This window comes from Tetrao urogallus (assembly GCF_951394365.1).
Source record: "Tetrao urogallus genome assembly, chromosome: 16".
Classification (NCBI taxonomy): Eukaryota; Metazoa; Chordata; class Aves; order Galliformes; family Phasianidae; genus Tetrao; species Tetrao urogallus.
Window position 1 is genome coordinate 10,172,001 of NC_136829.1, and position 27,558 is coordinate 10,199,558.

General features: G+C 54.5%; 3 protein-coding genes across 3 annotated transcripts in view; 1 reads left to right on the plus strand and 2 right to left on the minus strand.

Moving 5' to 3' along the window:
• Positions 1 to 14,962, plus strand: part of ZBTB46 (zinc finger and BTB domain containing 46) — a gene marked incomplete at both ends in the record, with an annotated part of 30,136 nt that extends 15,174 nt beyond the window's left edge. Inside the window, 3 exons of the mRNA XM_079543311.1 lie at positions 561 to 842; positions 12,462 to 12,637; positions 14,582 to 14,962. Of these exons, the coding sequence (XP_079399437.1) occupies positions 561 to 842; positions 12,462 to 12,637; positions 14,582 to 14,962 (839 nt within the window). The remainder of the gene's footprint in view (positions 1 to 560; positions 843 to 12,461; positions 12,638 to 14,581) is intronic.
• Positions 14,963 to 19,051: 4,089 nt separating this feature from the next.
• Positions 19,052 to 22,877, minus strand: SLC2A4RG (SLC2A4 regulator; the record flags this gene model as incomplete). Its single annotated transcript, XM_079543250.1, is given in 9 exon segments — positions 19,052 to 19,163; positions 19,243 to 19,358; positions 19,435 to 19,684; positions 19,771 to 19,871; positions 20,246 to 20,484; positions 20,559 to 20,668; positions 21,504 to 21,655; positions 22,502 to 22,660; positions 22,662 to 22,877. Coding segments are annotated over 9 exon segments (1,455 nt in total).
• Positions 22,878 to 25,520: 2,643 nt separating this feature from the next.
• LIME1 (Lck interacting transmembrane adaptor 1) lies at positions 25,521 to 27,384 on the minus strand (the record flags this gene model as incomplete). The annotated part of the gene is made up of 5 exons (XM_079543468.1): positions 25,521 to 25,901; positions 26,166 to 26,551; positions 26,637 to 26,724; positions 26,796 to 26,847; positions 27,269 to 27,384. 5 exons carry the CDS (start codon positions 27,382 to 27,384, stop codon positions 25,521 to 25,523), a joined length of 1,023 nt encoding a protein of 340 aa, XP_079399594.1.
• Between the last annotated feature and the right edge of the window lie 174 nt (positions 27,385 to 27,558).

Here is a 27,558-nt window from a genome sequence, read left to right on the forward strand (position 1 = left end):
CTGTCCCTGCTTTGACTGGGATGTGTTCCTGTTTCAATGCACTTTGATTTGCTTTCTTCACCCTCTATTGGGGCAGCTGTTGTGCTTTAAAATGTTTGTAAAACGAACTTCATTATCTTGTAGGAGAAATGCATGTGCCTGTTAACGTCGCGCTCACTTGCAGAGGTAGCATGGAATATGTACCCAGCAATAAAAATCAAAGCAAGGATTCTTTGGTTTGCTGATAGCGTGCAATTGGAGAAATCAAAGGCAGATGGAGGAAGGTGCTCTGCTTCTGCAGGTGCCAGGCAGAGGAATTGCAGTGTTTGGAGCATTCCTGAGAGGCACGGCAACTTTTCTTTGTGGGTAGCTTTTTGATCCGTGAAGACTACAGATACGGCGGAGAGCTACTTCACATCAACAAGCACACTCAATCTGTTACAGGCTGTTTGCTCTTGGTGTTCAATACTTGCAGAGGGGGAAGCACTGGAAGGTCACCTTGTGCTCGGCGTCACAGATGGACATCAGGTGACATCAGGTGTACCCAGTGCGTCCTGCTGATGGCATTTCTCCCTGCACAGGTGCTGACGTGACGGCAGCAGAGCCCAGCAGCTCGGACAGCCGGGGGGAGCGGCCGGACCCGTTTGTGCACAGCGAGGAGCAGCTGCTGGGTGCTGGGGAGGGCAGCTACCTGCCGCAGCCCCCCCTGGACAGGGAGGATGCACTGCAAGCTGCCACCGTCGCCAACCTGCGAGCAGCACTCATGAGCAAGAACAGCTTGCTGTCGCTGAAGGCCGACGTGCTGGGCGACGACAGCTCCCTGCTCTTCGAGTACTTACCCAAAGGCACGCACTCTCTCTCTCGTAAGTTTGTGGGTTTGTGTTGTTTGTCTATTGGTGCTTGAAGTGGAAGCGTTGGCGAGAAGAAAAAACAACACGGGTCGCTGTCCTGTTTGTTACTGCTGTTGTGTTTGCATCCGGTACTGAGCTCTGCTTAATCGCACTTGCCGTGAGATTTGGAAGCCTGTGTCTGGTATTGATCCAACTCTAATGCTGACTGCTGACTCTGTGAGAGGAAGGAGTGTGGGGCGTGCGTGGAGCTCCTGTTGTCAAACGTCTGTTGTTCTTGTTTGCAAAACCCTGGCTACCAGCAAAGCACAAAGTGCTGGGGTCCTTCTGTAGCTGGAAATGGTTTGAATCCCAAACTGGCTCATGCTGAGAGCGGAATGTTGCTCCTGTTCTCATAAAAGCAGCTCTGGTTTTGTAGATCACTCAGTCCTTACTTTCTGCTGTTTATGGCCGGACCTGTAAGCGATTAGCAGCCACTAATTGTTCTGTGACACTTGTGCAATGAGTGGCTCTCTGTGGGTGACTTGTTGGGGACAGCCAACTTGTACCAGTCTGTGCTCAGCACTTCTCTTGGTCTACTTCTGTATTTTCTTCGTTGCTATTGTAAAGTAGGTGGATTCTCTACTGTGCAAAGAAAGAGAAGGTATCAATGCTCTGTTTTAATGCCTTCAGAAGATAGGATGTGACAAAACAGAGCGAGCTGTGAGTGCCTGAGTACTACTTGTTAGCTTCCAGCAGAAAGAGTGTTTTAATCTATACAGAGAAAATGGACCAATTAAATGGCGTGAAAATTCACTTCAGATATCTGTTGTATTTTGACTTTCCTCAATGACAAAGAAAAGGATAACTTCCGATGATTGCTTGGGTGTGTGATAAAGGGAAATAACTGGACTATCTGATGCCTTGGAACCTCTTTTCCTTTCCCACGTCTGAATTTAGAAAGAAAATAAAGGTTTTGTACCTTACTGTGCCGTTTAAATGTCTGGGGGAAATTGCTAATGCAATGTTGCTGTTACTCCTGCAGTAGTTCAGTGACTGTCTCCAATTAAGCCAGACGTAGAAGGTTGAAGGTGGGCTGCTGCTGGGCGTCCTATGGGCTGGTGGTGGGGTTGTGCAGAGTGTGGCTGCTGCAGGGCTGCCGTGATCGATGCACGGTGCTGGGGGCTGTGATTGATGGCAGCTGGAATCGGTGGCTTCGTCTTCTGTCATGATGAAGTGCAGTGATAATGGGACTGCTCTCCATCTGTCATCTCGCTTTTGGTTGGAGCGTTTTGGGTTTTCCTTAGAAGCTGAAGGACTGCTCTGCTGAAAGATAAATGAGTACCAACCAGTCATGCAAACCACTCATAACTTTGGATGAGAAGTTAAAGATTCCTCAGCAGCTGAGGAGTGGGGATCTGGTGCAGGCGTGGGGTTGGCAGGAAACCGGCTGGGTCTGCAACAAAGCTGGATGGATTTAGAAGTGGGAGGAATCCCAGTGGACTCAGGAGGGTCCCCTCCACTCTGGGGTTTCCGGTCCCTTTATTGGTACTTGGATTCCATTCACCTCAGCTTTAATTATCACATCTTTCTGTAAGTGAATTGCTTAAAACAAAGAGCTGAACTGCTGGCTGTGTCTGCAGCTCTGTGGCAGCAGTCGATGGCTGTGGATGCTCTGTGGCTGGTTAGGGGCTTTTTTTTTTTATTTCTTACATTCTTCAATCACAGGCATCTACTTCTTTCAGGCACTTGAAGTTGTTCTGATGCTACTTCTTGCTGTCTTGTTTTTTAAGTGGTCCTTCTCAAATACAATATGACAGCAAAGCAAATGATAAGAGTATAGGGATCCTAAAACCCAGTCTGGTTTGGTGCTTGCTTTGTGGGTGTTTCTGATGCTTTTTGTCAAACACAGTTTGAGGATATTGAGTCGTATGGGTTATACCCTCCCGAAAAAGGGAGGGGAGCACAACGAATGAGGTTCTTTTTCAAATACCCACACCAGCACTGTATGTGGCCATCTTCATTTGTCCGACTGGAAAAGCAAGCACACCCATCTCCAGAACTTTTAAGCCATTAATCTCTCCTGAGTTTAAAAAACCTATTTCTGATCTTAACTGCTCTCACTGCGTTGTCTTTGTGTTTTCCTACGCGCTGACGCAGCGAGGAGCTGACTCACACAGCAGCTTGAACACTGGCTTCTCATTTCTGGAGGAACAGCCCCAGTTGTGGTGCGGAGCAGAGGGGCACACGATGCTGATGGGCCGTTCCTAAGGGGACGTAAATCTCTAAAGTTACTCCGTACATTTCAAGTTTGAATTTACTTCCACGTAGTTCACACTGCTGTAAAAGTTAATAGAGGATATCCCAAGGTTTTCATTTTACTCGTGTTCTTTTTTTTCCTAATTCACTGTACATTGTTCCGATATATGAGGTGTGAAATTACTTAACGTTCAGTAAATGGAAAATGAGGCACAGGATGTGAGGAGCGATTCTGTCTGCATCAAAACGAGCGTCACTGTACTGCTGTGGTACGGGCAGGCCAAAGTGCAGCGTTTCTGAAATCAACCAACTCAAACTCACTTAAAAGCAGGAGGGAAAGTTCCTGTATCTTGTTGTCTGGGTGGCGTGAGTGGGTGGTTGGGTGGATGGATGGATGGGTAGATGGGTGGATGGATGGATGGGTAGATGGGTGGATGGATGGGTGGATGGATGGATGGGTAGATGGGTGGATGGATGGGTGGGTGGATGGATGGGTGGATGGATGGATGGGTAGATGGGTGGATGGATGGATGGGTGGATGGATGGATGGATGGGTAGATGGATGGATGGGTGGATGGATGGATGGGTGGATGGATGGGTGGATGGATGGATGGATGGGTAGATGGAGGGGTGGATGGATGGATGGATGGATGGATGGATGGATGGATGGGTGGATGGATGGATGGGTGGATGGATGGATGGGTAGATGGATGGATGGGTGGATGGATGGATGGGTGGATGGATGGGTGGATGGATGGATGGATGGGTAGATGGAGGGGTGGATGGATGGATGGATGGATGGATGGATGGATGGATGGATGGATGGATGGATGGGTGGGTGGATGGATGGATGGGTGGATGGATGGATGGATGGATGGGTAGATGGATGGATGGGTAGATGGATGGATGGGTGGATGGATGGATGGGTGGATGGATGGGTGGATGGATGGATGGATGGGTAGATGGAGGGGTGGATGGATGGATGGATGGGTAGATGGAGGGGTGGATGAGTGGATGGATGGATGGATGGATGGATGGATGGATGGATGGATGGATGGATGGATGGATGGATGGATGGATGGGTAGATGGATGGATGGCTGGATGGATGGATGGATGGATGGGTAGATGGAGGGGTGGATGGATGGGTGGACGGATGGATGGACGGATGGATGGGTAGATGGATGGGTAGATGGATGGGTGGATGGCTGGATGGATGGGTGAATGGCTGTGTGGTTGGGTGGCTGGATGAATAGCAGTGTTGTTGGTTGGTTGGGTGGGTGGATGGTTGGGTGGCTGATAGGATGACTGTCTGGATGGCTGTGTGAATGGCTGGGTGGTTGTTTGGCTGGATGGGTGGGTGGATGGATGGATGGTTGGGTGCATGGCTGGGTGGGTGGCTGAGTGGCTCTCAGGGTTTGTGATGTTCATGGCACGTGCTTGAAATTGACTGCTACTGTGCAGTCAGAAACCTGAATGTAGAGGTTTTGGAGAAAGAAAAATGTGACTTATTTATGGGCAGCTTGGATATTACTGGTTACTGAACCTGCGTGGCTTGGTTCGGGGCTGTTCTTCTGATAAGATGCTGTAAGAGTTTCAGCTTTCCCTTTCTTTCCATGGTTTTGGGGCTGCTCTTCGCCACTTTCCAGCTTCAGCAGCGCTGGAGCTCCTTGGTGGGACAGTGCTGAACTTTGGTAGCATTGCTACGTGTAGTTACACCACAGCTACAAAATCTCAAAGGCTTCGGTTGGATGCTTTTAGATGTTTTTGCCAAGTATTATCCAGAGAATGAGAATTTTAATACACTTTAGGGAATAAGTTGGTTAATTTACATCTTTGTTTTCTCCTTATTCTTAGTTTTGTTTTTTCTTCTGCAAGGAAGCGTTTCAGATTGGGGGTGGTTGGGTTGGGCTGCCCCGAGGAGCAGCTCTCCTCCTCCAGAGCACTCCATTGCACGCTGCTTTGTGGCTCTAAGTTTGGCTTTTCCTGTTTACCCTCTTGCAACTGAAACTGTTTATAGAAGCAATTCCTATGGAGCTTGTTGTCCGAAAGATTGCATGGCACACAGAGCTCTTTTCTTTTGGGCAAACCAGCTAATGCTTTATTTTTAGTTAGCAGTTCATTGGGACCAATAATTTATACTTGCACGACGTGTTAAAGAAATACATTTTGCACAGCAGTCGGTTTCCCAAATGGGAATTAAAGGTATTCAGTTTGGTGTGGAATTTTAAAACGGGGGGAAAACAAGATTCAGGGGAGAATGAGTGTAATTGTAGATGAGATGTGATAACCTTTCCTCTCTGTTTCCCACAGCAGCATGCTGTCCAGCTGCCAGGGAACGCTGTGCTCACATAGCACTGCTAACCCAGTGCATCCCTGTGCAGAGCTGGCAAAAGGGAAGCAATTCATTCCCCATTTAAAAGTGAAAATACTTTTCATTAAAATTCAACAGATGGAAATTTGTAAGGGAAAATGGTTTCTCACCATACTGGTCAGAATGGGACAAAACAAATTCATTTCTCACGTACGAAGGGTGAGTCATTCGTATGGGTTTCTCCTCCTGCCTTATTTACACTAGTTAAACCCAAATAAACATCAGTGATTGTTTAAAAAAATCACTCTGGTGCCGTTGTGTTGTGTTGTTTGGGAGCTGATTTATTTAATAATAATAAAAGTTTGGGATTGTTCGGATTTCAAAACCTTTGTGCAGTTTTACATGAATGCCACGTTGTGACCCAGATGAGGGCATTGTGCTCCAGCACAGCATCAGCTTTGCTGTTTGCTGCTGCATTAAGGAGGGCAGCTCTCGTGTGCACAAAAGTTCTGTGCGTACACTTCTGTATTAAAAATGAAAATCCTTTAGGGCATAATGCTTTAAATATGAATTTACTTCCGTGCAGTGTTTGCTTCTGACTTCACCTACTTGCTCATCCAAAAAAATAATAATAAAGAGAAGACCAGCCCAGTGCATCATTAGCATGGTGCAGTCAGGTGCTGGCTGCTGGTCAGCCAGTTGTCACGTGCTGGTCTTCGTCGTACAGATCTCTTTTCTGTAGGGTTTTTCTTCATTGGTGTAGCGTTGGGGATGTTGTGTACTGCTGGCTGCTGAGGGGCAGTGGGTGGCTGTGCTCTGCTTCCATCACACCAGCAATGGTTTCCTGCTCACCTACAGCAAGGTTTTGGAATGGAACAACTGTCAGGTGTGATTGAATCGCTTTGTACAACTGTTGGAACTTCCTGCTTGCTAGGAATAGCGTCAAAGCCAAATATATCTGTATTTTTCCATCTTTTATAAAGCACTTTGAGATCAAGGCTGCGTTAAATAACTCCAGTTTTGAGGTCCAAAGCTCCAGCGTCCATTTCCAAGGAACCTCAGTTACAGGCACACCTGTGTGCGTTCTGTGAAGCTCCCGGTGCTGCGTTGGCAGCGGTGCTCCCTGAGAGCTGCGCCCATCTGCCAGCAGAGCCCCCAGTGCCAGGAGGTCTCTGCCCGTCCCTGCTCTGAGCTGGTGCTGGTGCACGCGGGTGAGATTCGTTTCCTGTGTTCTCCAGGGCCTGGCACCAACTGGAGTCGTTCCAGGGGCGAAAGTGATGGCAAAGTGGAAGCTGCGTCCCCCCCGCTGCCTGCAGCACACCTTGCCACTCAGAGCCCCCCCGCCAGCTGCTCCTCTGGTGACATGTCACCAGAAGCCACCGCGAAAGGAGAGCTGCCCTCCTCCACCCAGGTAAGATCATGGGGAGAAAGGCAAAGGTGTCAATAGAATCCAGTTATCTCCAGTCAGGAGAGCTTTGAAAGACCATGGCGTAGAATCACGGAATCATAAAGGTTGGAAAAGAGCTCCAAGTTCCCCAAGTTCAACCCCAAACCATCCCACCATACCCACTGACCGTGTCCCTCAGTGCTACATCTCCATGTGCTTGAATGCCTGCAGGGACGGTGGTTCTGGCCCCTTAGATTATTGCAAGAAGCCAATATACCACCAATATCTTAGCTGTTCTAAATAAAAAGAGGTCATTTTAAAACTAGAGGTCTGTTAGGGTCAGAGCTGTTGCTGCCCTTATATCTTCTTCCTAACCTCAGTGTGCATTCTAAAAGCTATTCATACTTTTCCATTAATAATGGCGTAAAGGTAGCTGAGCTCCCAGCTCTCTGCTGCCCATTTCTGGTGGTTTGAACATGGGCTTCTTTCAGTGATCTAAGTAGAGTTAGAATTAAATTGCCATAGGATATAATAGTTGAGTTGGAATGATTCTTACAGATTGCAGAACCACATTATGGTTGGGTTGGAAGGGACCGTACAGCCCTCTCACCCCTACATGGGCTGGTCCTGCACCAGCTCAGCCTGCCCAGGGCCCTGTGCGACCCATCCTCGGGCACCTCCAGGGATGGGGCACCCTTCCCTTCTGAGGCATTTCTCAGTTTCTGTAGTTTGGCACTACCCATGTGGTGGCAGCCCAGCTTTCCCCATGCAGAGCGGAGCACAGGAGCTGGGGCTTCAGCCTGCAGCCCTGCCGCATGGCCCCGTGCTGGGCCACCATCTGCCACGCTGCACACAGGGAAAAAAATCAGCTTTTATTTATAAGGTGGATTAGCAATGCCAGGGAGCATTGCGTAAAGGGAAGCGAGTTTCGCATGGGCTTTGCTACGTGGAAAGAAAGGCAGCTGCGTGGGGCAAAGGGAAAATTTTCCACTTCTTTTGTATTCGGTGGCAATGTGCCCTGGGTCTGCTACTGGTCTGAGTGCGAGCTACAGGTGCTGAGGGACACCAAGAACTCGGTTACCGCTTGAAATAGGCGCATTGGTGGCTGCCCTAAGCAGCAGCCCCACAGAGCACTGCCTGGTGACCTCACTGTGACAAAGGGAGCTTTGTACGGGTGGTGATGTGGGCAGGACAAGTGGTGAGCTGTGAGCATGGGGCCCGATCACATCACGGAATGACAGAACAGCCTTACAGACCAACTGGTTCCACCCAGCTGGGGCTGAGCACTGAGGATGGGTGCTTTATGGGCATGCCGTAACCTGAGCGTGCTTTCCGTTCGCAGGCTGCTTACGATGGGTTTCTGGCACTTTGGCCATTTGATAACTCTGACTCAGGTAAGCAGAGAGTAAGAATGCTTTAGAAACAACCATTATTTTAACCCAGCAGCAGTGATTTGTACACACGTGTGTCTGTTTCCGTTTCAGATACGTGTTTGAGGTCAGAAGGCACGGACGTAACCCACGACAGCCCATTCCCAGACCCAGCCCTGCCCAAGGGACTGACCTGCGGCTTCTGCAGGAGGGTCTTTGAGCGTGCAGAGGAGCTGCAGGAGCACATCCGTGGGCACATCTACCAGCACGAGGCTGCCCTCTCCCTGCTGCTCCCTCTGGATGCCCGTACACGGCCCGGCCTGCTGGGCACCGTGCCTCCCGGCCGCTTCCAGTGCGCCCTGTGCCCCGCCAGTTTCACACTCAAGTCCAACATGGACCGCCACGAGAAGACCATCCACTTCAACTGTAAGAAGATGCAGTGTCCTGGCTGCACCGAGCCATTTCGTGACAAGACAGACTAAACCCAGCACCTTGTGTCTGTGCACTCGATCGAGCGCGCTTTTGTGTGTCTCCTCTGTGGCAAGGGCTTGGGCACACAGAAGAACCTCGCTCACCATGCCAAGGTGTGCTGCCCGGCCGCTGTGTGTGCTGGGCCTTGCTGCTGAGCTAGGAAAACAAACGGTCTCCTTACAAGAGGCGTAAGGTTGTAGAGCAACTCCTCAAAACTGACCAGGTTGGGTGCTGGTGCCAGACACCGTGTAGCTGCACCATGGTGTGATTCTGGTGTGGACATGTCCTTGGTCAGTCTGCATCATGGCACTTTGGATGCCTTAGTGGTATGATATCCTGCGCACTTATCTTTATGCATCAGTGGATCTCAAAGTGCTTTATAAAAGAAACGGTGATGTTTTCCTGAGAAAATAACATCCCTAAGCCTGTGAGCATGTTAGTGGAATTAATGGCAGAGTTCGGTATTCCGTGTTCTGGTCCCATGCTCTGTTCGTGGTACAATTTGAGCATTTCAGGGTTTTTCAGCTTGAAATGAGGAGCTGTGGGGGTGTGGGGCTGCTTTGCACTGTGAGGTGTTGTCAGGTCTGGGCTTCTGTGTCATCTGAAGAGGCAAAACACTGTTTGGGGTTTGACAGTTGCCACAGCGTTGGTGTATTTTAATACTTGATATCATTTTTGAGTTTTTAGAAGTTCTTAGAAAATATACCTGGGTATGGCTGGGGCTTTCTGCGGTTGGGCAAATTTCCCAGCTAATTTGTTTAATATAATTTATGTTAGCCAAGATGAATGTATGCTTTGGAACTTGAGAAGGACTTGTGAAGAAGGTCTCAGCAGTGGTGTGCATAGAAAACCAGGAGTGGTTCTTAGTGAAAGGTGGAAATCCTCCTGTAACTCATGTTTTGTGACATGAAATTATTTATTTTAAAAAAACACTGAATGTCTTTTGCAATACATTTACCTGTCAAACCAGGCTGTAGCAGCTGTTAAATGAAAGCAGCATAGTTAAGTGCAGTTGTTCTCATCAGCATCTCTGCTGTTGTGTCTAGTTCACAGTGCATTGGCTTTTCTAGTTCCTTGTCAGCTCGTTAGTTGCCTCATGGTTTACTTTACTCTTCAGTAAGCAGAAAGGTGAGGTAGTGGAAAGCTGAGCAAGAGGAGAAAGTTGTGGCCAAAATGGGTTTCACCTGGAAATGTGGGAGCAGCACAGCAGGACTGTGCACCTGCAGAGGATTGCAGTGAGTTCTGGTCAGTGGCATTTCCTGCTGGTTCTTTGCGTGTCCGTGTGCAAATGTTGTCCCACTGTAATATCAGTCACAAGTCTGGTGTGTCCAAAGGACAAAGGTGGTGTTGAAAACCCCGCCACCGTCCCCGTGGATGTGATGTGACACGTGTGTCACACAGACATGTTTGATCCTGATAGACAATGTCTGATCGTCCAATGGAGAGTTTCCTAATTAAAAATGTTGGCAGAGTCAATTACTTGTAGGTTGTAACTGCATATGAAAACGCTCACAGATTGTTTGAGAGCTTCATTCAGCACAGAGCTATTTCCTTGCAGTCCTCCAGCTCTTTGGCTCCAGCAGCAGTTTCACTGGTATTTCACTTTGCCTTCCTGCCTTCTGCCTGCAGGTCTTCCATAGGGTATCACCCATTGGGTTTGCATAGAAAACTCTTCTGATATGGTTATTTTTCCAACAGTGCTGTTATTTTTCAGGTGTGTAAAAAAGATCCAAAGCTAAATATGATGGCTCTCTGGTGACCATTAATTCAATAAAACCAAGGCTGCCAAAGAGCAGTGATGCAGTGACACAGCTGCCCAGGGGTGATGGGTCACTGCCTCTGGAGGTGTTCCAGAGCTGTGGAGATGTGGCACTGAGGAACGTGGTCAGTGGGCACGGTGAGGGGGGTTTGCTTGAACTTGGGCATCTCAGAGCTCTTCTCCAACTTCGATGATGCTGTGATTCCGTGGCACTGCTGTGGTTGCACAACCAAGCTGTGTGTGTCCAGGACTGCTGTGAGAGCAGCGTGCTGCCGATGCGGGGCTGGCACCTGAGCCTTGCAGCTGCCTCGTAAGCTTTTGTGGTAGCTCAGCCATAAAATGGATGATTGATATTCGTGGTAAACCCCCGAGAGCATCTGGTCATTGAGGTACAATCTGGTGGTGGAGGATGTGGAGGTTTTTTGCAGCATTTCCTTCTCCAAAGCGCTTGGCTGTGTAATCCTGGCCCTGGTTGCAGGTACCTCTGGGTTGGTTCTTTCTGAAGTGGGGTAAAGCAAGCTGCTCGGGTGTACCAGTGGGGTGTGCTGCAGAGTGGAGTGAGAATTGGGCATTGCATCCTCTGCTCTATCAGCTTACAGCCCACCTCCCCTGTCTGGACTGCCAGGCAGTGGGTTTATAGCAATCCTAGGGAGGACACTTGTTTTTGTGGCTGTTGTAATGCAAACGGTTACAAGATCAGACTGGAAACATAGCTGTCACAAATAGCCTTGTGCCATCGCTGTGAACCTTCTGCAAGACTTCTCCTGCAGGAGAAAGTGGGCTCCTTGCCTCTGGTAATTACACGGTGTGTCAGATCTGCTGTGGGACAGAGCACCTCAGCGGGCACCCAGAAACGCTGCTCCGTGTGTCACATGCCTACAGGCAGGTCTGCCGTGTGCCTTATTCCCTCTGCTTTCCTGTCATTGTCATTTATAAAAATCCATTAGCACACATGATACAGCGTACTTATGATGATTAACTACAATTTGCTTCCTTTTTTTCTTCCTTCCTTGTTATGTAAACGATAGATTGCTTTGAGAAGTGGTGATAATTAGGACAAAAATGGGTGAAAATTAACATATGAATAGGAAGCCGTAGCATTGTAAGAATTGTAGAGATTTAAAGGCATATCTGTGTGGATGGTCTATCCCAAATTTATAGTGGGTGGATGTCCTCGGGGAACAGCAAACACTCTGTTTCCACCTGCTGCATTTTGCATATTGCACTTCATTGTGTTTGGAGGAGGAAATACCAACACAGCTGCTGTGTGCATTCTGCTGGCAAATTGGACCCCTGGGCTGTCAGTGCTGGATGCGTCCCCCGAGCCTGCTGTCTGTGCAATCCTAAGGAGATGACAAGAAGAAAAGAATCAACAATGTCAGAACGACTTCAAATAAAATTTCATCATTTTCCAGTTCGGTATAATGTGATTTGGGGGGGGGAAGAACCATCAAAGCCTTAGACTTGTAGAGCTGGCTTGTAAGGAGGCTCACCAGGGCCATGCTGTAGTTTGGCACGATGCATTCCTCTGTATTTCTGTATCTGTGCTGCGGTAGCACTAGTTGGAAGCTGGATAATGGAGCATGGACAGTCCTGACCTCTTGTTTCTGCTGGATAAGCTGTAGTCATTGCACTTCCACTGAAGCAGCAGTGGAGCACACACAGGGGACTTGCTTGCAGCCCCAAATACCAGCACAGTGTGGTGCTGCTGCTGGGTTCTGCTGACTGGTGCTCTGCAAACAAGCGTTGGGGTTTTACATACTGGTATTGAGGGTGATTCCCTACAGTAAATCAGAATTGTCAACAGGTTGCCAGCCTGCTGTGTTTGCTCCTTAACCAGCATTAGGCAGTGTGTGTTGGGCTGCTCGTGTTTGCGTTCTGCCTCGTTCCAAAGCTGCTCTGACGAAGGCAAAGCTCTCAGCTACAGTGGATATTAAAGATATGGTATAAGGACATGGATTTAGAAAATTGCAGGTGGTGAAGGGGTGAGAGTGTGATTTCGCAGTGATCTGATCTAACAGGAAACGCTGAACCAGAGCATCGACCACGAGGGGACATTGTGAAAGTAATCTGCTCGTTTCGCTTGCTCTCTTACAGTCAACGAGTTCACAGTGATCAGGAAGAAATTCAAGTGCCCATACTGCAGCTTCTCTGCCATGCATCAGTGCATTCTGAAGAGACACATGCGGTCCCACACGGGAGAGCGGCCTTACCCCTGTGAGATCTGCGGGAAGAAGTTCACGCGCCGGGAGCACATGAAGAGGCACACGCTGGTAAGGGCTGGGGGCTGTGTTCAGTGTAGAGATGACATTCACAGAACTGGAGGGGTTGGAAGGGACCTCTGGGCATCGTGTCAAGCAGGCTCCCCGGAGCAGGTGGCACAGAACGCCCTGCTGGCCATGCTTTTTAACACGTGCCAGGGTGCCATTGGCCTTGCTGGCCACCAGGGCACACTGCTGACTCATGGTCAACCATTGGTCACCCATTGGCCACCAGGACACCTGGGTCCTTCTCTGCAGTGCTGCTTCCCAGCAACCCAGCCCACAGGCTGTACTGATAATATACTTCAGGAGTGGGATTGAGGGGATCTGCAAATTCAATTAGGTCTCCGTTTCTTCTGCTGGAATCATTCTAGGTCACTGACTTGGTGCTTGGAGCTTGCAGGTCAGGTTCACTTTATTATTATACATGTGGGGAGATGAAAACAGAATCAGAATGTGAATCCATACAGAAGAGGAGTTTCTATCCAGATCTCTCCCTCAGACCATCTTCATGTAGGGAATGAAGGTAGATAGAAAACACCAGCTGGGTACAAATTTTTAGTACCAGAAAAAGTTCCTGAACAACAACGAAAAAAGGTGCAGTGCTGACAGTAGCACTTTGGTTTCATTCCAGTCATCCATAAGTGACTCCAAGGTGTTCACTGGAGGGAAAAAAAAAAGACATTTGTTGGGTTTTTTCTGTTTGTTTCCTTGCTTGCTTGTTCTGGAGAGCACACAACAGAGTTTAGTTCTGCTCGAGTTTGGATGGGAAGCATCTCCCCAAGGGGTGTTGCAGTGAGACTCCAGGCAGCCCTGCTGTCCAAAGCACTCCTTCTGAAAGGGAGCTGTGAAAAGGGGCATTTTCTTATTCTGTGATTATGGTTATATCCAAATGGCACCAAGAGCTTCATCTACCAAAGGCGTAATGCTCGTGGCAAACTGAATGTCTGGGATCGTGTGCTTTGCTGGTCTGCTAATCTTATTTCCTTTTTGTACAGTGTTTTGGGCTTAATTGTCAGCTCTCTGGTAAATCTGCAGAGATGAGTGCTGATAGGCATCAAGGGAAAATACTGTATAAAAATAACATAGAAAAAGGAAACAGGTTCAGCACACACAAAAACTTTCTTTTCTTTCAGTTCCTCAGTTGAGAACTAAAGACAAAAGGGGCTATTTTAGTTTCGTGTTTAGCTCAGATCAAAAAGGATTTTTTTATAGCCTTCATATAAGATGTAAATTCAATAGAAATGTCTGTTTTCTTTGAGACAGACGGTCGAAATAAACACAGGGTTTTCTTCCTGAAGTCTTCGCATCTCGGATGGTGCCTCTGTGTGGTCACAGGGTGTAAGCGGTGCTTCCCGGCTGCAGGAGCAGGCAGGAAGTGCAGCCCGGGGCTTGTCCAGCTCTGTGTCCAGCTCTGGTTGGAGGCATGGCTCTGTGTGTGCAGAGCTTCCTTCCTGCTCTGCTTGCAGCATCCCGAGTGGCGGCAAGCTGGAAGTTCCTCTCAAATATTCCCAGCTTGATCATAGGCATTTTCAAGAGCATTTTGAGAACGAGGCGGCGTGACAGTGGTAGGACAAAGGAGAATGATTTTAGACTAAGAGAGGGGAGATTCAGCTCAGATGTTAGGTGGAAATTCTTCACTCCAAGGGCAGTGAGGCTCTGGCACAGAACGTTGGGTGCCCCATCCTTGCAGGGGCCCGTGGCCCTGTGCAGCCTGCTGTGTGGGAGCCATCTCTGTCCACGGTAGCAGTTGGAGCCTTAAGGTCCCTTCCAAGCCAACCATGCTGTGCTGACATGATTTCCCACTGTACTGCAGCGTTACAGAGCAGAATTACTGTGAGGGGCTGACGTTGCACAACGAAAGCCTTGGTTAACAGAAAGGCAGCTGAGCAGCCCTCACGCAGCCCTCAGTCCAGCTCCGTCACCGTTAACCCTTCTGCTCCTCCCCTTCCCCAGGTGCACAGCAAGGACAAGAAATACGTCTGCAAGGTGTGCAACCGGGTGTTCATGTCTGCAGCCAGCGTGGGCATCAAGCACGGCTCCCGGCGGCACGGCGTCTGCGCCGACTGCTCGGGGCGCAGCGTGGCCGGGCACCTGGAGCCCAGCGGGGCCGAGGGGTCCCCCGAGGAGCTGTACCCTGGGGAGGGGGCGTACATGGAAGACCCGGATGACATCAAGGTGGAGGGAGACGAGGAGACGGGAGACGACGACGACATCAAGTGGAAGGATGACGTGGGCATGGCGCACGACGACGTGATTTTGGATGACGACAAAGACGTCGACTCCTCGCAGGAGAACTCTGGGGAGAACGACAAGGATTTTACCTGGATTTCTTAGGGATCCTTTTGTCACGTTCTGTTGTTTGTAGGGGGAGGGAGGGCAGGGGAGGAAGGAGTATGTTGCGAAAACTACATAGCCTTGTTGTCGTCCACGTGTGCGAAACTATTTGTGTTTTCTAAACGAGTCCTGCTCTGTTCCACTTGGATGTGTGTTAGCAACACGGCCCCGCCGCCTGCTGTTCCTCCTCGATCCTGCATGGGGATCCTAGGGGCACGTGCCCCCGTCCCACCCTGCATTGAGCTCCAGGAGATGTTGTGTCCGACGTTGGTTTTGGGTGGTGCTTAACACCTCTTCTATGGATTAACATCCCAGCAGCAGTGGAATTGCAAACTAGAGGTGGTGGGAACGAATGGGCGCACGTTTCCGAGGGCTTCCCCTAACGATGCAGGCCTTTTGCAAGTTATTTAAAGAGGGTTTTTATTGTTTGTTTTTTTTTTTTTTACCGAGCCAAATAGATCAAAAGGCAAGTGGCATTGCAGCCTTACGATTCTTGTCATAAAAGTAGATTTTTAGCTTCCAGAAGGATCACCATCAAAAAAGATGATGGCATTTCTAGGACCCAGCGGCGTCGTACCCGTGTCCTGTCTTCCAGCCTTGCGTCTCCGTGCCCATCGATGGGCGCTGGCATTTTCATGGACTCTTTGCTATAAGGACACAGGGAATTGTCCACCTGTCGGCGTTTTCCACTGATATTTTCACTTTCCTCCCTTTGCTCAGCTGCCTTTCTCACAAATATATGCAAACGGTAGAAAAAGCGAGACCTTTAGGACGAACTGTGAAACACGGGACGCCGAGGTGAGGAGACCCAAAATCCTGCTGGGATCTCACCTGGGTGGGCTTCAGTCCATCGATGGTAGGTGTGAAAGCTATTAAGGAAACCCTTCGATCTCAGCTGCACTGGTTTCATGTAAATTTGCAAATAAAATGTTTTTATGAGAACCAGGTTTCTCTCCTGGCTTGTCTCGGAAAGGTTTGGGTGGCTCCGAGTGGTTGGATGCTCCGTGTCCAGATGGAGCGTGGCTGCCTGCTTCCAGCCCTGAGGAAATGACTCGCAGCGCGCTGCAGGGGTCCTGATGGGCGAGAAGAAATCCGTGTTACCTTTCACCTCTTTGCTTCTGGTGCTTTTTTATAAAAACAAGGCAAAAAAAAAACAACCTGAAAAAGCTGAAGACCTCGCTCCTTCCTCGCTACGGAGCAATTTTCTACGCTGCCTGCGCCGACGCTCCTTGAAAGCTGCCGCCAAGGACAACCTGGTGCCGCTAGCCAAATGACTCCAAGGTGCTATTCATTATCCTCCAGCAGTGGGAAAGGATCTCGGTGGGGAGGGAGCTCCTTACAGGTGTTGGTTTCGATGGAAGCGTGGTTCTGCTCGGCAAGAAAACAGGGTTTGTGGTGCCGTCACCCCCACCGCTCCCTCGGGGTCGGAGCTGCTGGCTGCCAGCCCTGCTCTGCAGTTCCATGCAGAGGTCTGTGCGCGTCTCTGTTGGCGTTGTTGCACGTTGGGGATGGGGTCCAACGTGTCCAACTGCTGCCAGCTGTGCTCGTCCCTGTGTGCTGCAGCGGGGGGTGGTGCAGAAACACTGAGCTGCGCAGACCTTCGTTTCGCATCACGTCGAGCCCCACGGCCGTGTTTGGGCAGACAAAAGCAATCCCCGTGTTCTACCATCAGCCTTCACTGCCGTCCTCGAGGCCCCAAAGCTGCCCCAGCCCCGTGCCAGGCAGCTCTCCACTCCCACAGATGTGTATTTATTGTCGGCCCTGTCAATAGGAGGGGCCCTCAGTGCCCCCACTTCTGTGTAGACAAATGCACACAGTGCTTACAGATGGCTGCAGCTTTGCTTTGATATGTAAATCTATTTAAAAACAGAACCTGTACACCCAGCCCCTGCCCCCTTATTTTCTGTGACATTCCATCCCACACCACGAGAGCTGGGAGCCCCCATCCCCCCTCAAAGCCCGGGGTGACCTCAGCTTTGCTTCGTATTTGGAAACGTTTCCCATTTTTCCTTTCCTTTTCGGACATGGAGCCCAGCAGCACCACTTGGGTGCACTCAGCACTGAGGATGCGAAAGAAAGAGGTTAAAAATGACTTTAAAAAGGAAGCTCCACAGAAAAGCTAACAGCGTGCCAGCATTATCATCCAGCACCACTCCTCTCTGGGGGCTGCACTCTGTGTACCAAACAGAGCCCTCTGACCCGTGCTAAGAGCCACAGCTTCGCTGCCCCCTTAGGAAAGGAACTCCATGCAAATGCAACAACTGGAATCCTTGCAGTCTTACCGAGGAGCTGAGCTTCTTTCAGCTCATTCTGCGACTCCTACGAAAGCCATACGGAATGGTTCTCTGTACGTTTCGGTTGCCCTGCGCTGTGTTTTGGGTTCCTGCCTTCGTTTTTAGTTCTGCGTAGTACGAGTGCTGTGTGTGTGCTCCCACCTCTATTTATTTTCTCAACGTGCTTTAAACCTGTCTGCAGAAATAAAGCTGAACAGAAAGAGGGCGGCGTTTCGAAGATGATGATGGTGAATTATTTCCTTTGGCCGGAAATATTCTATATTATAACTGACTTCGTAATGATTATTATAAAACCTGTGTTTGTATCGAAGATGTGTTTAATATTTCGGGGGAGGAGATTTGGGTCTCCGAGGTCAGCAGAGGACGTGGCGGTGTTGTACTGACTCCCTGTCGATGTAGTTCAGCTGACAGGGCCTTCCTTTGGTCTCTGTCTGCCTGGCACCCAGAGCTGTGCCCTTTGAGTGTGCATACATTGTGATGGGACTTAGCGTAGACATACGTGCAGAAATCAATCCCTTTCAATAAACTGGGGAAATTGCTGCTAACGTTGCCTCTGGTTTTTCTGTGCTCCCCTCCAGCTGTGCCCGCTCCCTGCCTGCAGCTCCCAGCCCTCCATCAGCCCTTCCCCTGCCTTTATCCCGCAGGGGATCCCTCTGTTGGGGTGATTCCATCCCAGGGGGCTGCAGCAGGACCGAAGGACCGACCCCCCCCCCCCCTCCATCCCCCACATCACGCAGCTCAGCGTCATCCTTTAAAAAACAAAAAGAATCCAAATCTTTTATTTTTTCTCATGGATCCGACCCATCCCAGCACCTCCCCCACCCCATTCCGGGGGCACCCAATGCAGGGACCCCCAAACCCCAGGCAGAGGGGAGAGGGACTGCACCTGGGGAGGGGACACAGGGACTGGGAGGGGACAGGAAAGGGGCAAAGGCCAAAAAGCCCCTGAAGTTCCCTGGGCTGGAGGCATTGCAGCCCGGAGAGGGTTTGGGTGAGGAGGGGGCGGGGGGGGGAAGGGAGGAAGTATTTAAAAAATAGGAATTTTCATATATTTCATTTAAAAAATAAAAACACACAAAAGAGAGGGGAAAAAAAAAAAAGGGGGGGGGGGGGGGAAACCAACACAAAAAAAAAAAAAAAAAAAAACAAAACAGAAAAGGTCTTTGTGCAGTTTGGCTTAGTGCAAATGGGCGCGTTCTGCAGGCACTTCCCGGAGCGCGGCCCCCGGCAGGAGCTGCTGCTCCCCAGGTACAAAACATAGAGAGAAAAACACGCTACAAAGAGTAAAAACCCCCGCGGGGTGCAGGGGGGGCACCCAGTTGTGCCCATCAGCCCCCGGTTAAGGCGAGGACAGGGAGCAGAACCCACCCTTCTCCCTCCCCTCCACCCCCCCAAGCCTCAAGGCACAGCTTATCCCAGCAGCACACGGCCCCCCCCCCCCCCCCAGCAGGGATATGGGCTGCAGGCAAGGGGTGGGGGGCACGGGGAGGGTTAGCTTATTTTCCGAGGATAAAGAAAGGGGGGGAAGCTCTGTGTTGGCGTGGGGGGGCTGTGTGCATAAAGCTCGGGGTGGGGGGGAAGGCAGGGCCAGGCCCAACTGTGCGTGGCCCCCCCAAGCCCTACAGTCCTCCCCCCAACAGAGTGGGGGCTGTTCCCTGAGTCCAGCCCCGGGGGGAGCGTGCGTGTGTGTGTGTGTGTGTGTGTGTGTGTGGGGAGGGCTGGGGGGCGCGAAGGCACCTCAAGTGCAAAATGTGCAAGAAGGAGAGCTGGGGGGGCACGGCGGCGGCGGCGGGGCTCAGTCGAGGAAGCGCTGACAGGCCTTCTTCCAGCGGCACGCCGTGCACCACAGCTCCCGGTTCTCCATGCCGTACACCTTGCGGCACTTCTTGGCCTCCCCCCGCGGCTTCCTGCGGGGCACCGCCATGTCACTGCGGCGTCGGGGATGGGAAGGGCAGAGGGGACGGCGACACAGTGACACCAACTCACCTGGGGACGGCGGGTGGCTTCGGCAGCGTCGGGGTGGGCAGCGCCGGCGTCCTCAACCCGGGTAAAGGTAGCCCTGGGGGCCGCCTCTCCCCAGCTGTGGGCCCTGAGGGGCAGCCCTGGGGACGCGGCAGCACGTCAGCACCCATGGGCGCACACAGCACCCTCGTGCACCGCGCTGCACCCCGGCCTCACCTGGTACGCGTGGTCAGTGTGGATGTGGCAGAGGCCCGGGGGCGGCGGGGGGCTGCGGGGGGAGCCCAGAGGAGGCTCAGGGCTGGGGAAGGGCGGCAGCTCGGGGCCAGGGAAGGCGGGCGGCACGGAGGAGGTGGGCGAGACGGGCGTCAGGCTGGAGAGTCCATCCGTCAGCGAGTCCACGTCCACGTCCAGCTCCGTGTAGTAGAAGTCCTCCTCGCCGTCGCTCTGCTCCAGGTCGGCTTGGCGGCTGTGGGGAAGCGGGGTTGGGCTGGGGGTGGACCCCACGGTGGGGGCTGTAGGGTTGGGGGCTCTGGGTGCTGCCCCAGCGCTTACCCCAGGTGCGCGGTTCGGATGTGCTTCTGCATCCCTGAGGAGCTGCTGAGGACCTTGCCGCAGCTCTTCCACAAGCACTTGAACATCACCTTGGTGGAGTTCTGTGGGCAAGTGGGGTCAGGACAACAACTCCAGCCCTGTCCTCATCCCCATCACCATTCCCATCCCCAGTGCTGTCATCCCCACCACCTTCTTCATCCTCAAACCCCGCCATCAGCCCCATCCCCAACTCTAACATCAAGCCCACCCCCAATCCCGCTCCCAACCTCATCCTCCCCCCCCCCCAAGCACTTCAGCTCCAAGTCATCAACCCTTACAATCATCTCCATTCCCAGCCTCACCACCTCCAGCCTCAACCCCATCATCAGACTCATCCCCAAATGCACCGTCGTTTCCAGCCCCAACTTCACTGTCAGCCCCATCATCACTGTCATCCCCAACCTCATCCCCGTCCCCATTCCTGTCCCCATCCCACCTTCCTCTTCCGCGGGATGGGCTCTCCAAACATGAAGTGGGTGCTGTCAGGTTCCTCGGGGCCATCGTCTGGTGGCAAGAAGGCACTGGGGTCATGGCTGGAGAGTGGGGGTGAGGGGGTGGAGGGGGTAGAGCGGTCGCTGGGGGGGTCCCAGCTCCATTCCCCGCTGGTGTTGCTGCTGCTGCTGCAGCTGAAGGACATGGCTGGTGTCTCCTTCCAGATCTCACTGCCAAGCTCTGCTGCAGAGAAGGAAGGTCAGCTCTGTAGCACACACGCAGGGACAGGGGCGCGGTGTCCCGCAGTGTGCTCTTACCTGGGCCAGGAGGTGCTGGGGGGTGGCCGAGCCCCAATGGGCTGCTGGAAAGGCTGGTGAGCACTGCGGCTGCCATCACCTCATCGATGCCTGCCTTGCCTGGGAGCTTCCTGCCAGCGTGAGCACAGGGGCTGTGATGATCACAGCCAGGATCCCCCACCGCTGCTCCTCTGTGCCCCCCCACCTCCCACCAGGGTTCCCACAAGCCTCGGAGGGGAGACGGACCGGCACCGGGAACCCCGTGGGCACTGACACCTGTGTTGTGCCACGTGCAGCTGAGAAACCAGGCTAAGCTCAGCTGGGGCCAAACAACTTCCTGAAGTGGAAAAAAAAATTAAGAAAAACTAAAAAAAAAAAATTAGACAGAAAGGGCAAAAAAAAAAAAAAAAAAAAAGTAGTGAGCAAGAGGTCAGGAGCAACAGAAGCCATTTTGCAAGTGCGTCCCCAAAGCTCCAGTGGGACAAAGCGGGGCAGCCCCGGGGAAGGGCTGTGGGGGGGCTCTGCCTTCGCTCTGCCGCCCCTGAGGTTGGGAAAAGCACTGAGAAATCCAAGTGGGGATTTTTTATTCCACCGCCCCAAGTTGCGGAGCCGTTTGAATTCGCGCCTCCACGCAGAGCCGGGCGGATCCGGTGCCGGTGCCAAGCAGCTGCCGCCCGCCCCGACGGCTCCGGTTACGGCACCGGGCGCTGTGCCACGGCCGCAGGCTCTGCTGGGAGCCCCCAGGGAGCAGCGATGGCCTCTGAGTCCACACAGAGGAAGGGGTGGGGAGACCCACACGCCTTTATCCATGCGGGTGAGAGGAGCGCACCGGCCCATCCGCACCCTGACCCACCTCCATCCTCGTCTTCGTCCTCATCCCCGTTCCCAACCTTATCGCTGTCCTCCCCAACCCACCTCCGTTCCCGTTCCTGTACCCATCCCCATTCCCGCCCCGTCCCGCCATACCTGTGCCCTGGCAGGGGGATGCAGGCTGCGTGCAGCGCCAGGCACCGCTCCAAGCCCGCGTCCAACACCCTCAGCACCGCCTCCTGCTCGGGGGGCTGCAGTCCCAGCGGTTCCCCCAGGCGTCGCAGCCAGCCCCGCGCCCCGGGCAATGCCTGCAGGGAGAGGGCGGCCGTCGGGGGGCTGATCCCACTGCTGGCGGATCCCAGCCCCATGAGATTGCCCAGTCTCTAAGGTAGGGAAGGAGTTGGCAGCGTTGAGACAGATTGCGGTGGGATCCTGCGTGTCCCAAGTGGATCCCGGGCAGATCTGCCAGCTGGGAAGCGATTGGGATCCAGCAGGATCTCCGCAGGCACTCGCTGTGGGATGTCAGCACCCAATGGATCCCTCTGTGGGCAGATCCCAAGGAGATCCAGGGGAGGCTGTGCTGGGCAGGGCTGGCATCCTCCAAAGCAAAGCAGCGGATCCCTTTGGAGCAGAGCACCGGGATCCTACAGGAATCCCCACAGTGCCGTGCAGTGGCTCCCTTGGGAGATGGCAAAAGGATTTAGCTGGGATCCGGTTGGGATCCCTCCCATCCTTCCCACCTGGGCCAGCCCTAAGGGCTGCGATCCAGTCGGGATCCATTTGGGCACGGGCTGGTATCTCCAGCTGAGCCAACTGGGCACACATCGGGCTGCAGCCGGGATCCACCTCAGATCCAGCCGGGCTGCGGTCGGACCCACAGGCCGGTTCGCGGGGTCACCGAACCCTCCCCAGCCGCTCCCGCCAGAGGCTCCGGGGGGGGGCGTGTCCGCCGGGCGGCCGCCAGCGGGCAGCAGCGGATCCCTGCCGGGGGCGGCACCGCAGAACGGGACAGCACCGGGGAAAGGGGGGGGGGGGGGGGGGGAAGAGCCGAGGGGAGCCGGGGGGTTCCCCTCCCCTTCCCCGCCGCGCCCCTAACCCCTATTTAACCGCTGGGGAAAGTTTTCTCGCTGTCATCCGCCGCCGCCCCCCGGTACCTGCGGGGCCCCGTCGTTCTCGGGCGGGAGGCGGCGGCGGGCGCGGCGACGGCGGGCGGCGGGCGGCGGCAGCAGCAGTGCGCAGGCGGCGGGCGGCGGCGCGGGCTCCATGCGGGGCGGCGGCGGCCGCGGGGCCGGGCCCGGCGCGGGGCGGGGGGGGAGCGCTCCGGCGCGCGGCCCGGTGTCGGCGGTGGCCACGCCCCCTCCCTGCCCCGCCGCTTTTTCCTATTGGTTCCGCCGTGGCGGGATGGAACGCGGCCGCCTCGAGGGCGGCTCCTGATTGGCTTAACGGCGCTGCCACTTGGCGCGCCGCGCCCCGCCCCGCCCCGCCGCGCACCGGCCCCGCCGCCGCCACCACCGCCCCCGCCGCGGCCATCTTCGAGCCGCCCCGCCCCGCCCCGCCGGCACCGGCACCGGGGGGAGGGGGCCGAAAAGCGCCGTGGTCCCTTCGCGGCCCTGCGGGTTGAGGGCGGCCCCGGGTGCCCCAAGTCAGGGGGGACCCCCAAAGCGGTGCCCCCGCCCCGCGATAACGCGCTGCGAAGTTGCAGCGACGCTTCAAAGCCGGAGGGCTGAGAGCTGCAGGGCCCGACCGAGAGCCGCACCTCCGAAACAGTCGCACGTACCTCGAAAAAAAGAGTTGCTGCCCTCAAAAAAGCTGTGCTCTCCAAAACTGCACCCCCAAAATCAGAGCGCTCCCCCTCGTCTATAACGATCCCCAATAAGTTTTGCTGCCCCCTCCCCCAGATTCTGCAAAAGTTGGGAGTCCCCTCCCAGAAAACCCCCAGGGAACCCTGGAAGTTGCAGAGCTCCTCCATCAGCCCTAGGGCTCCCTGGCAATTGTAGGGCTGCCCCCAAAGTCACGCCCCCTCCCCTATTAGAGGACTCCCCCTAAGCCACAGCACTGCTGCAAAAGTATGGGGCCACCCCAACCGTGTCACCCCACCCGTAATGACAGGGTGTCCCCTAAAAAAGCTTTGTTACCAGCCAGGATGAGTTTTGGGGTCTCCCAAAGGCTGCAGGTGTGCATAGGGCTCTGGGTGAAACCTGTGTTCATGGGATGCCCAGAGCTGCACAGGGTGCACAGGGGGGCCAGATTGCCTGGGGTGCATGTGGTTTGTAGGGTGGTTGCATTTCTGGGGGGACACGAGCGCTCAGGCTGGCACGACCCACATTCTACTTGTGGGGTTGCGAGTGCTGGGTGCCGCCCTGGCTCTGCGATGTTTGATTTGGGGTCTGAAGGTCAGGACAGAGTCCGTGCAGATGTCCCCCCTTATGCACCCCCCAGCAGCCCTACGTGTGGTGTCCCTGAGTGTCCCCTCGTCCCTCTGTGTGCAATGAAGAGGGCGGCCCTGGGGCAGTTAATTAGCAATGATGGGGTGCAGCCACCAGGGGTTGGGGCAGCAGGGCAGGGGCTCCCCCAGCCACCCCCCCCCCCCACCTTAGGTTAATGGTTAACAGCAGAGCGATCGAGCCCACATTGTGCAACTGAGCCAGCACCTTGGGTGCATTGCACAAGGTGGGGTGTGGGACTATAGGGGCTGTATAGTGACATACAGGCCCTATGAGCTGTGCTGGGGTACAGAGCCCCCGAGGTGGTGCTGGGGGCTGCGTGGGCAGGAGAAGGGTATGGGGTGCAGCACCGGATGGGGTGCAGTAGAGCATACAGCACCAGGTAGCATGCAGCACTGCATGGCATACAGCACTGCATGGAATACAGCACTGCACCCTACAACATGCAGCACGTGGTGGGATGGGGAGTGGGGTGGAGAAAACAGGGGTGGAGAAAGGAGGGGGGGATGGAGAAAAGGGGATGGGGAAGGATAGGGATGGGGAATATGGGGAAGGAGAAGGAGGGGGACGGAGAAAAGGAGACGCGGGGAAAATAGAGATGCGGAAAAAGGGATGGGGAAAAGAGGATGGAGAAGGTGGTGAAAATAGGGATGGGGAAAATGGGGATGGGGAAAATGGGGCAGGGACACGCAGCAGCTCAGCAGCGAGCCCACGTGCGCAGCATCCCCGCGCCCCGCCCCGTGCCCTTTCCTATCGGGCCCCCATCTCGCAGGGGGATGGGCCCGGCTGTGCTCGGTGCACGCTGCGGTTTGGCACCCGGTTCATCTCAGCGCCAGCACCCCGTTCCTCCCCGTGCACAGGGCGTAACGTCCCCGGCATTCTGCTGAGCGCCGTGTTTTCGGTTTTCAGCTCTTCGCCTGCTTCGATCGAGGGCAAAATCTGGAGGAGGCGGGCGCACGGTTTCTTTCCTTCTTTCCCTCCTGAGGCTGCAGCATCAGGGTGGGCAGAGCTCCGGCTTTGGCACCGCTGTGACACGACCCTGCCTGGTCCCACTGCGGCAGCGCCTGGTGGCTGCAGCCATGCAGGTGTTTTGGAGCATCGGTGCAGGTCCAGCACGTGACTGTGAGCCCGCCACGGTGCCACCACGGGTGAGGGTTTGGGATGGAGTTTAAAGGTGTTTTCTTACCAGCAGGACAAATGATAAAGCAATGGGTTTGTAGGACGCTGCTCATGGAGGTGTCACATATGCCCAAAAATGATGGAGGTGGAAAGTGCCAGGGGACAGTGGGGACGTGCAGCCATCCCACAGTAACCTCGGGGTCACTGGGAGATGGAGTGGAGCTGCTCACGGCTCCCACTGCTGGAAGGGCCCTATTCTGCTCCAGCATCTCTGCTGATGGGTGACCCCGTCCTACAGTCCATGCCTGGGGCTGCCTCATGGCAAAGGCCCCAACCCCCAACCGGAGTTCCCATGGAACACCAGAGGTAGCACCAGGCATCCCACCATGCCCACCCGGCTGGGGCACCTCGGTGCCAACCTGCTGGCACTAGGTGGGACAGGACAAGGATGCTTAAAGAAAAGGAACTCAAAATATATACAGAGCTCACATACGGCACAGCTGTGTGCCCGTCCCCACCTTGCGGGGCAGAGCCTCAGTGCCCAACCTCCATCCATCCGTCCATCTGTCCATCCATCCATCTGTCCGTCCACCTGCCCGCCTTAGGATCGCTATAGGTTGGTGATGTACACCTGCAGCCCATTGGCAGCGGTCCAGCCAGAAGCTCCCCGAGATTCCCCTCCCCACATATCACCAACGCTCTCATAGAGGTTGTCCTGCTGGGAAGGCTTCCCCGGCCGCTCCCGTTTTGCTGCCTTCTTCCAGCGAACGTCCACAGCCTCATAGTCCGGCTCAGGGCCACGTGCAGCCCAGGCTCTGTCATTGATGGCCTCATAGCAGGGCTCGGGGGGGGCCGTGGGCCAGCAGGCAGCTGGGGGAGGCTCCTCGTGGGGTGGGGGTGGCCGCCCGGATCCCCCGTCCCTGGGGGATGCTGCAGGGCCATGGTTCCTCTTCTTGGTGGCTTTGCACACCGTTGAGTACATATCTTCCAGCTGTGGAGGGAAGGGAATGGTCTGGAGATGGCTGGAATCCCCCCAGGTCATCCCTAAGCCCCTGGTAGGATGACGGCATTGCCATACCCGTGGGTACCACTCTTTGCATCACCCAGGATAGCGCTCGGTTCATCTCCTACCTGCACCCGGGCTCCATCCCAAACCCCCAAAACACAGTTGGAATAGTAGAATATCCCATTGCGTGCCTTTCTCTGCACACGTGCATTATTGGAGTAGTGTTATGGGCCCCCCCCAGTGCCATACCTTCAGACGGGGCGCATCGCTTGCACCTTCCCAGCACTGTGGGGCTGCAGAGGGCCCCGCCACAGCCCCCTCCTGCTCCTCTGGCACCGTCTTCTTCACCTTCCGGATGCAGGCATAGTCAGCAGCCCCTTGCCTGACCCGAGGGGGGGACGCTGGGGTCCCAGTGGCAGTAGGTGCATCATCCCCCCCCATTGCCAGGCACTCGTAGAGCGTGTCCGGGGGCGCACGATGCGCTGGGGCGAAGAGCAGGTTGGAGTAGGTCTGGTCGGGAGCTGCAGTCTCAGAGCTGGGGATCAGGGGCAGCTGGCGGTGCAGGAGGACGGAGCTGTGCGGGGAGTCAGGAGGCAGTGAGGAGAGGGGGAAATCCAGGCTGGCCGGGCGCTGGTCTGCAGGAAGGAGATGGGACATGGAGTCACTGCACTGCAGCACAAGGTGTGTGGGGTGGGATGCTCGGGGGTCGCACACACTCACTGTTGTCCTTGGCCTTCAGGTGGTACAGCTCATGGAGCCTCGTGTCCGACTTGCTGAGCGAGCGCAGCTGTGTCTGTCTGAGCAGGGACTGCAATGGGGAAATGCACGCTGTCAGGGCAGGGCACCCAGAGCTCCCCCCGGCCCTGCCCGTACCCTTACCTCATCCACCAGCTTCACGCCGTCTGGAGGGACCTTCTTTCTCCTGCCATGGCTGTGGGAGAAGTGGTGGTAAGCGAGCGGTTGCCTGGGAGCTCGACCCAGCTCCAATGGGAATCGCTGTGCAGCCCTCACCCCAAACCCACCCCCTGCCCCTCCACCAGACTGCAGTGGAGGCAGTGCTGCTGGGGGCTCGTGCACATCCTGCACCCAGCTGGGTACACAGCTCCAGTGCCCAGGAACCCTCAAAACCCCATCAGCGTCCTGTAAGCAACCCCCCAGCACTGGCCCCAACGTTCACCCACCCGATGTTCATCCACTCAACATCCACCTCCAGCTTCACCACCACAGCCTCACCCCCAGCTGGGACCAGCTTTTTTGGGTGCAGGCCTTCCCCCTCGGTGCACACCAAGGCTTCAGCAGGGATCTGGGTATGAGGAGCAGCCCTAAAGCACACAGCATCGCCAGGCACGTACCGTCGGCAGGCAGCACACAGGGTGCTCAGGTAAACCAGGCCTCCGAGCAGGGCCAGTACAGCGAGAGCCACCAGGGGTGGGGGTCCCAGCAGCCCCTCACTGTGGGTCACAGCCATGGGGCACCGCTTCTGTGAGTGCTGCAGGGCTGAGCTCTGGGGAGAGAAAACATAAGTGGGGCCGTGCATGGGGACAAGGCTCTCTGCATTTGATGCCCGGCGCCCTGTTCCCTGCCAGGACCCCACAGTGCGGCTGTTGGGCAGGGGGGCTGCCCAGATGCTGCAGGGACAGCC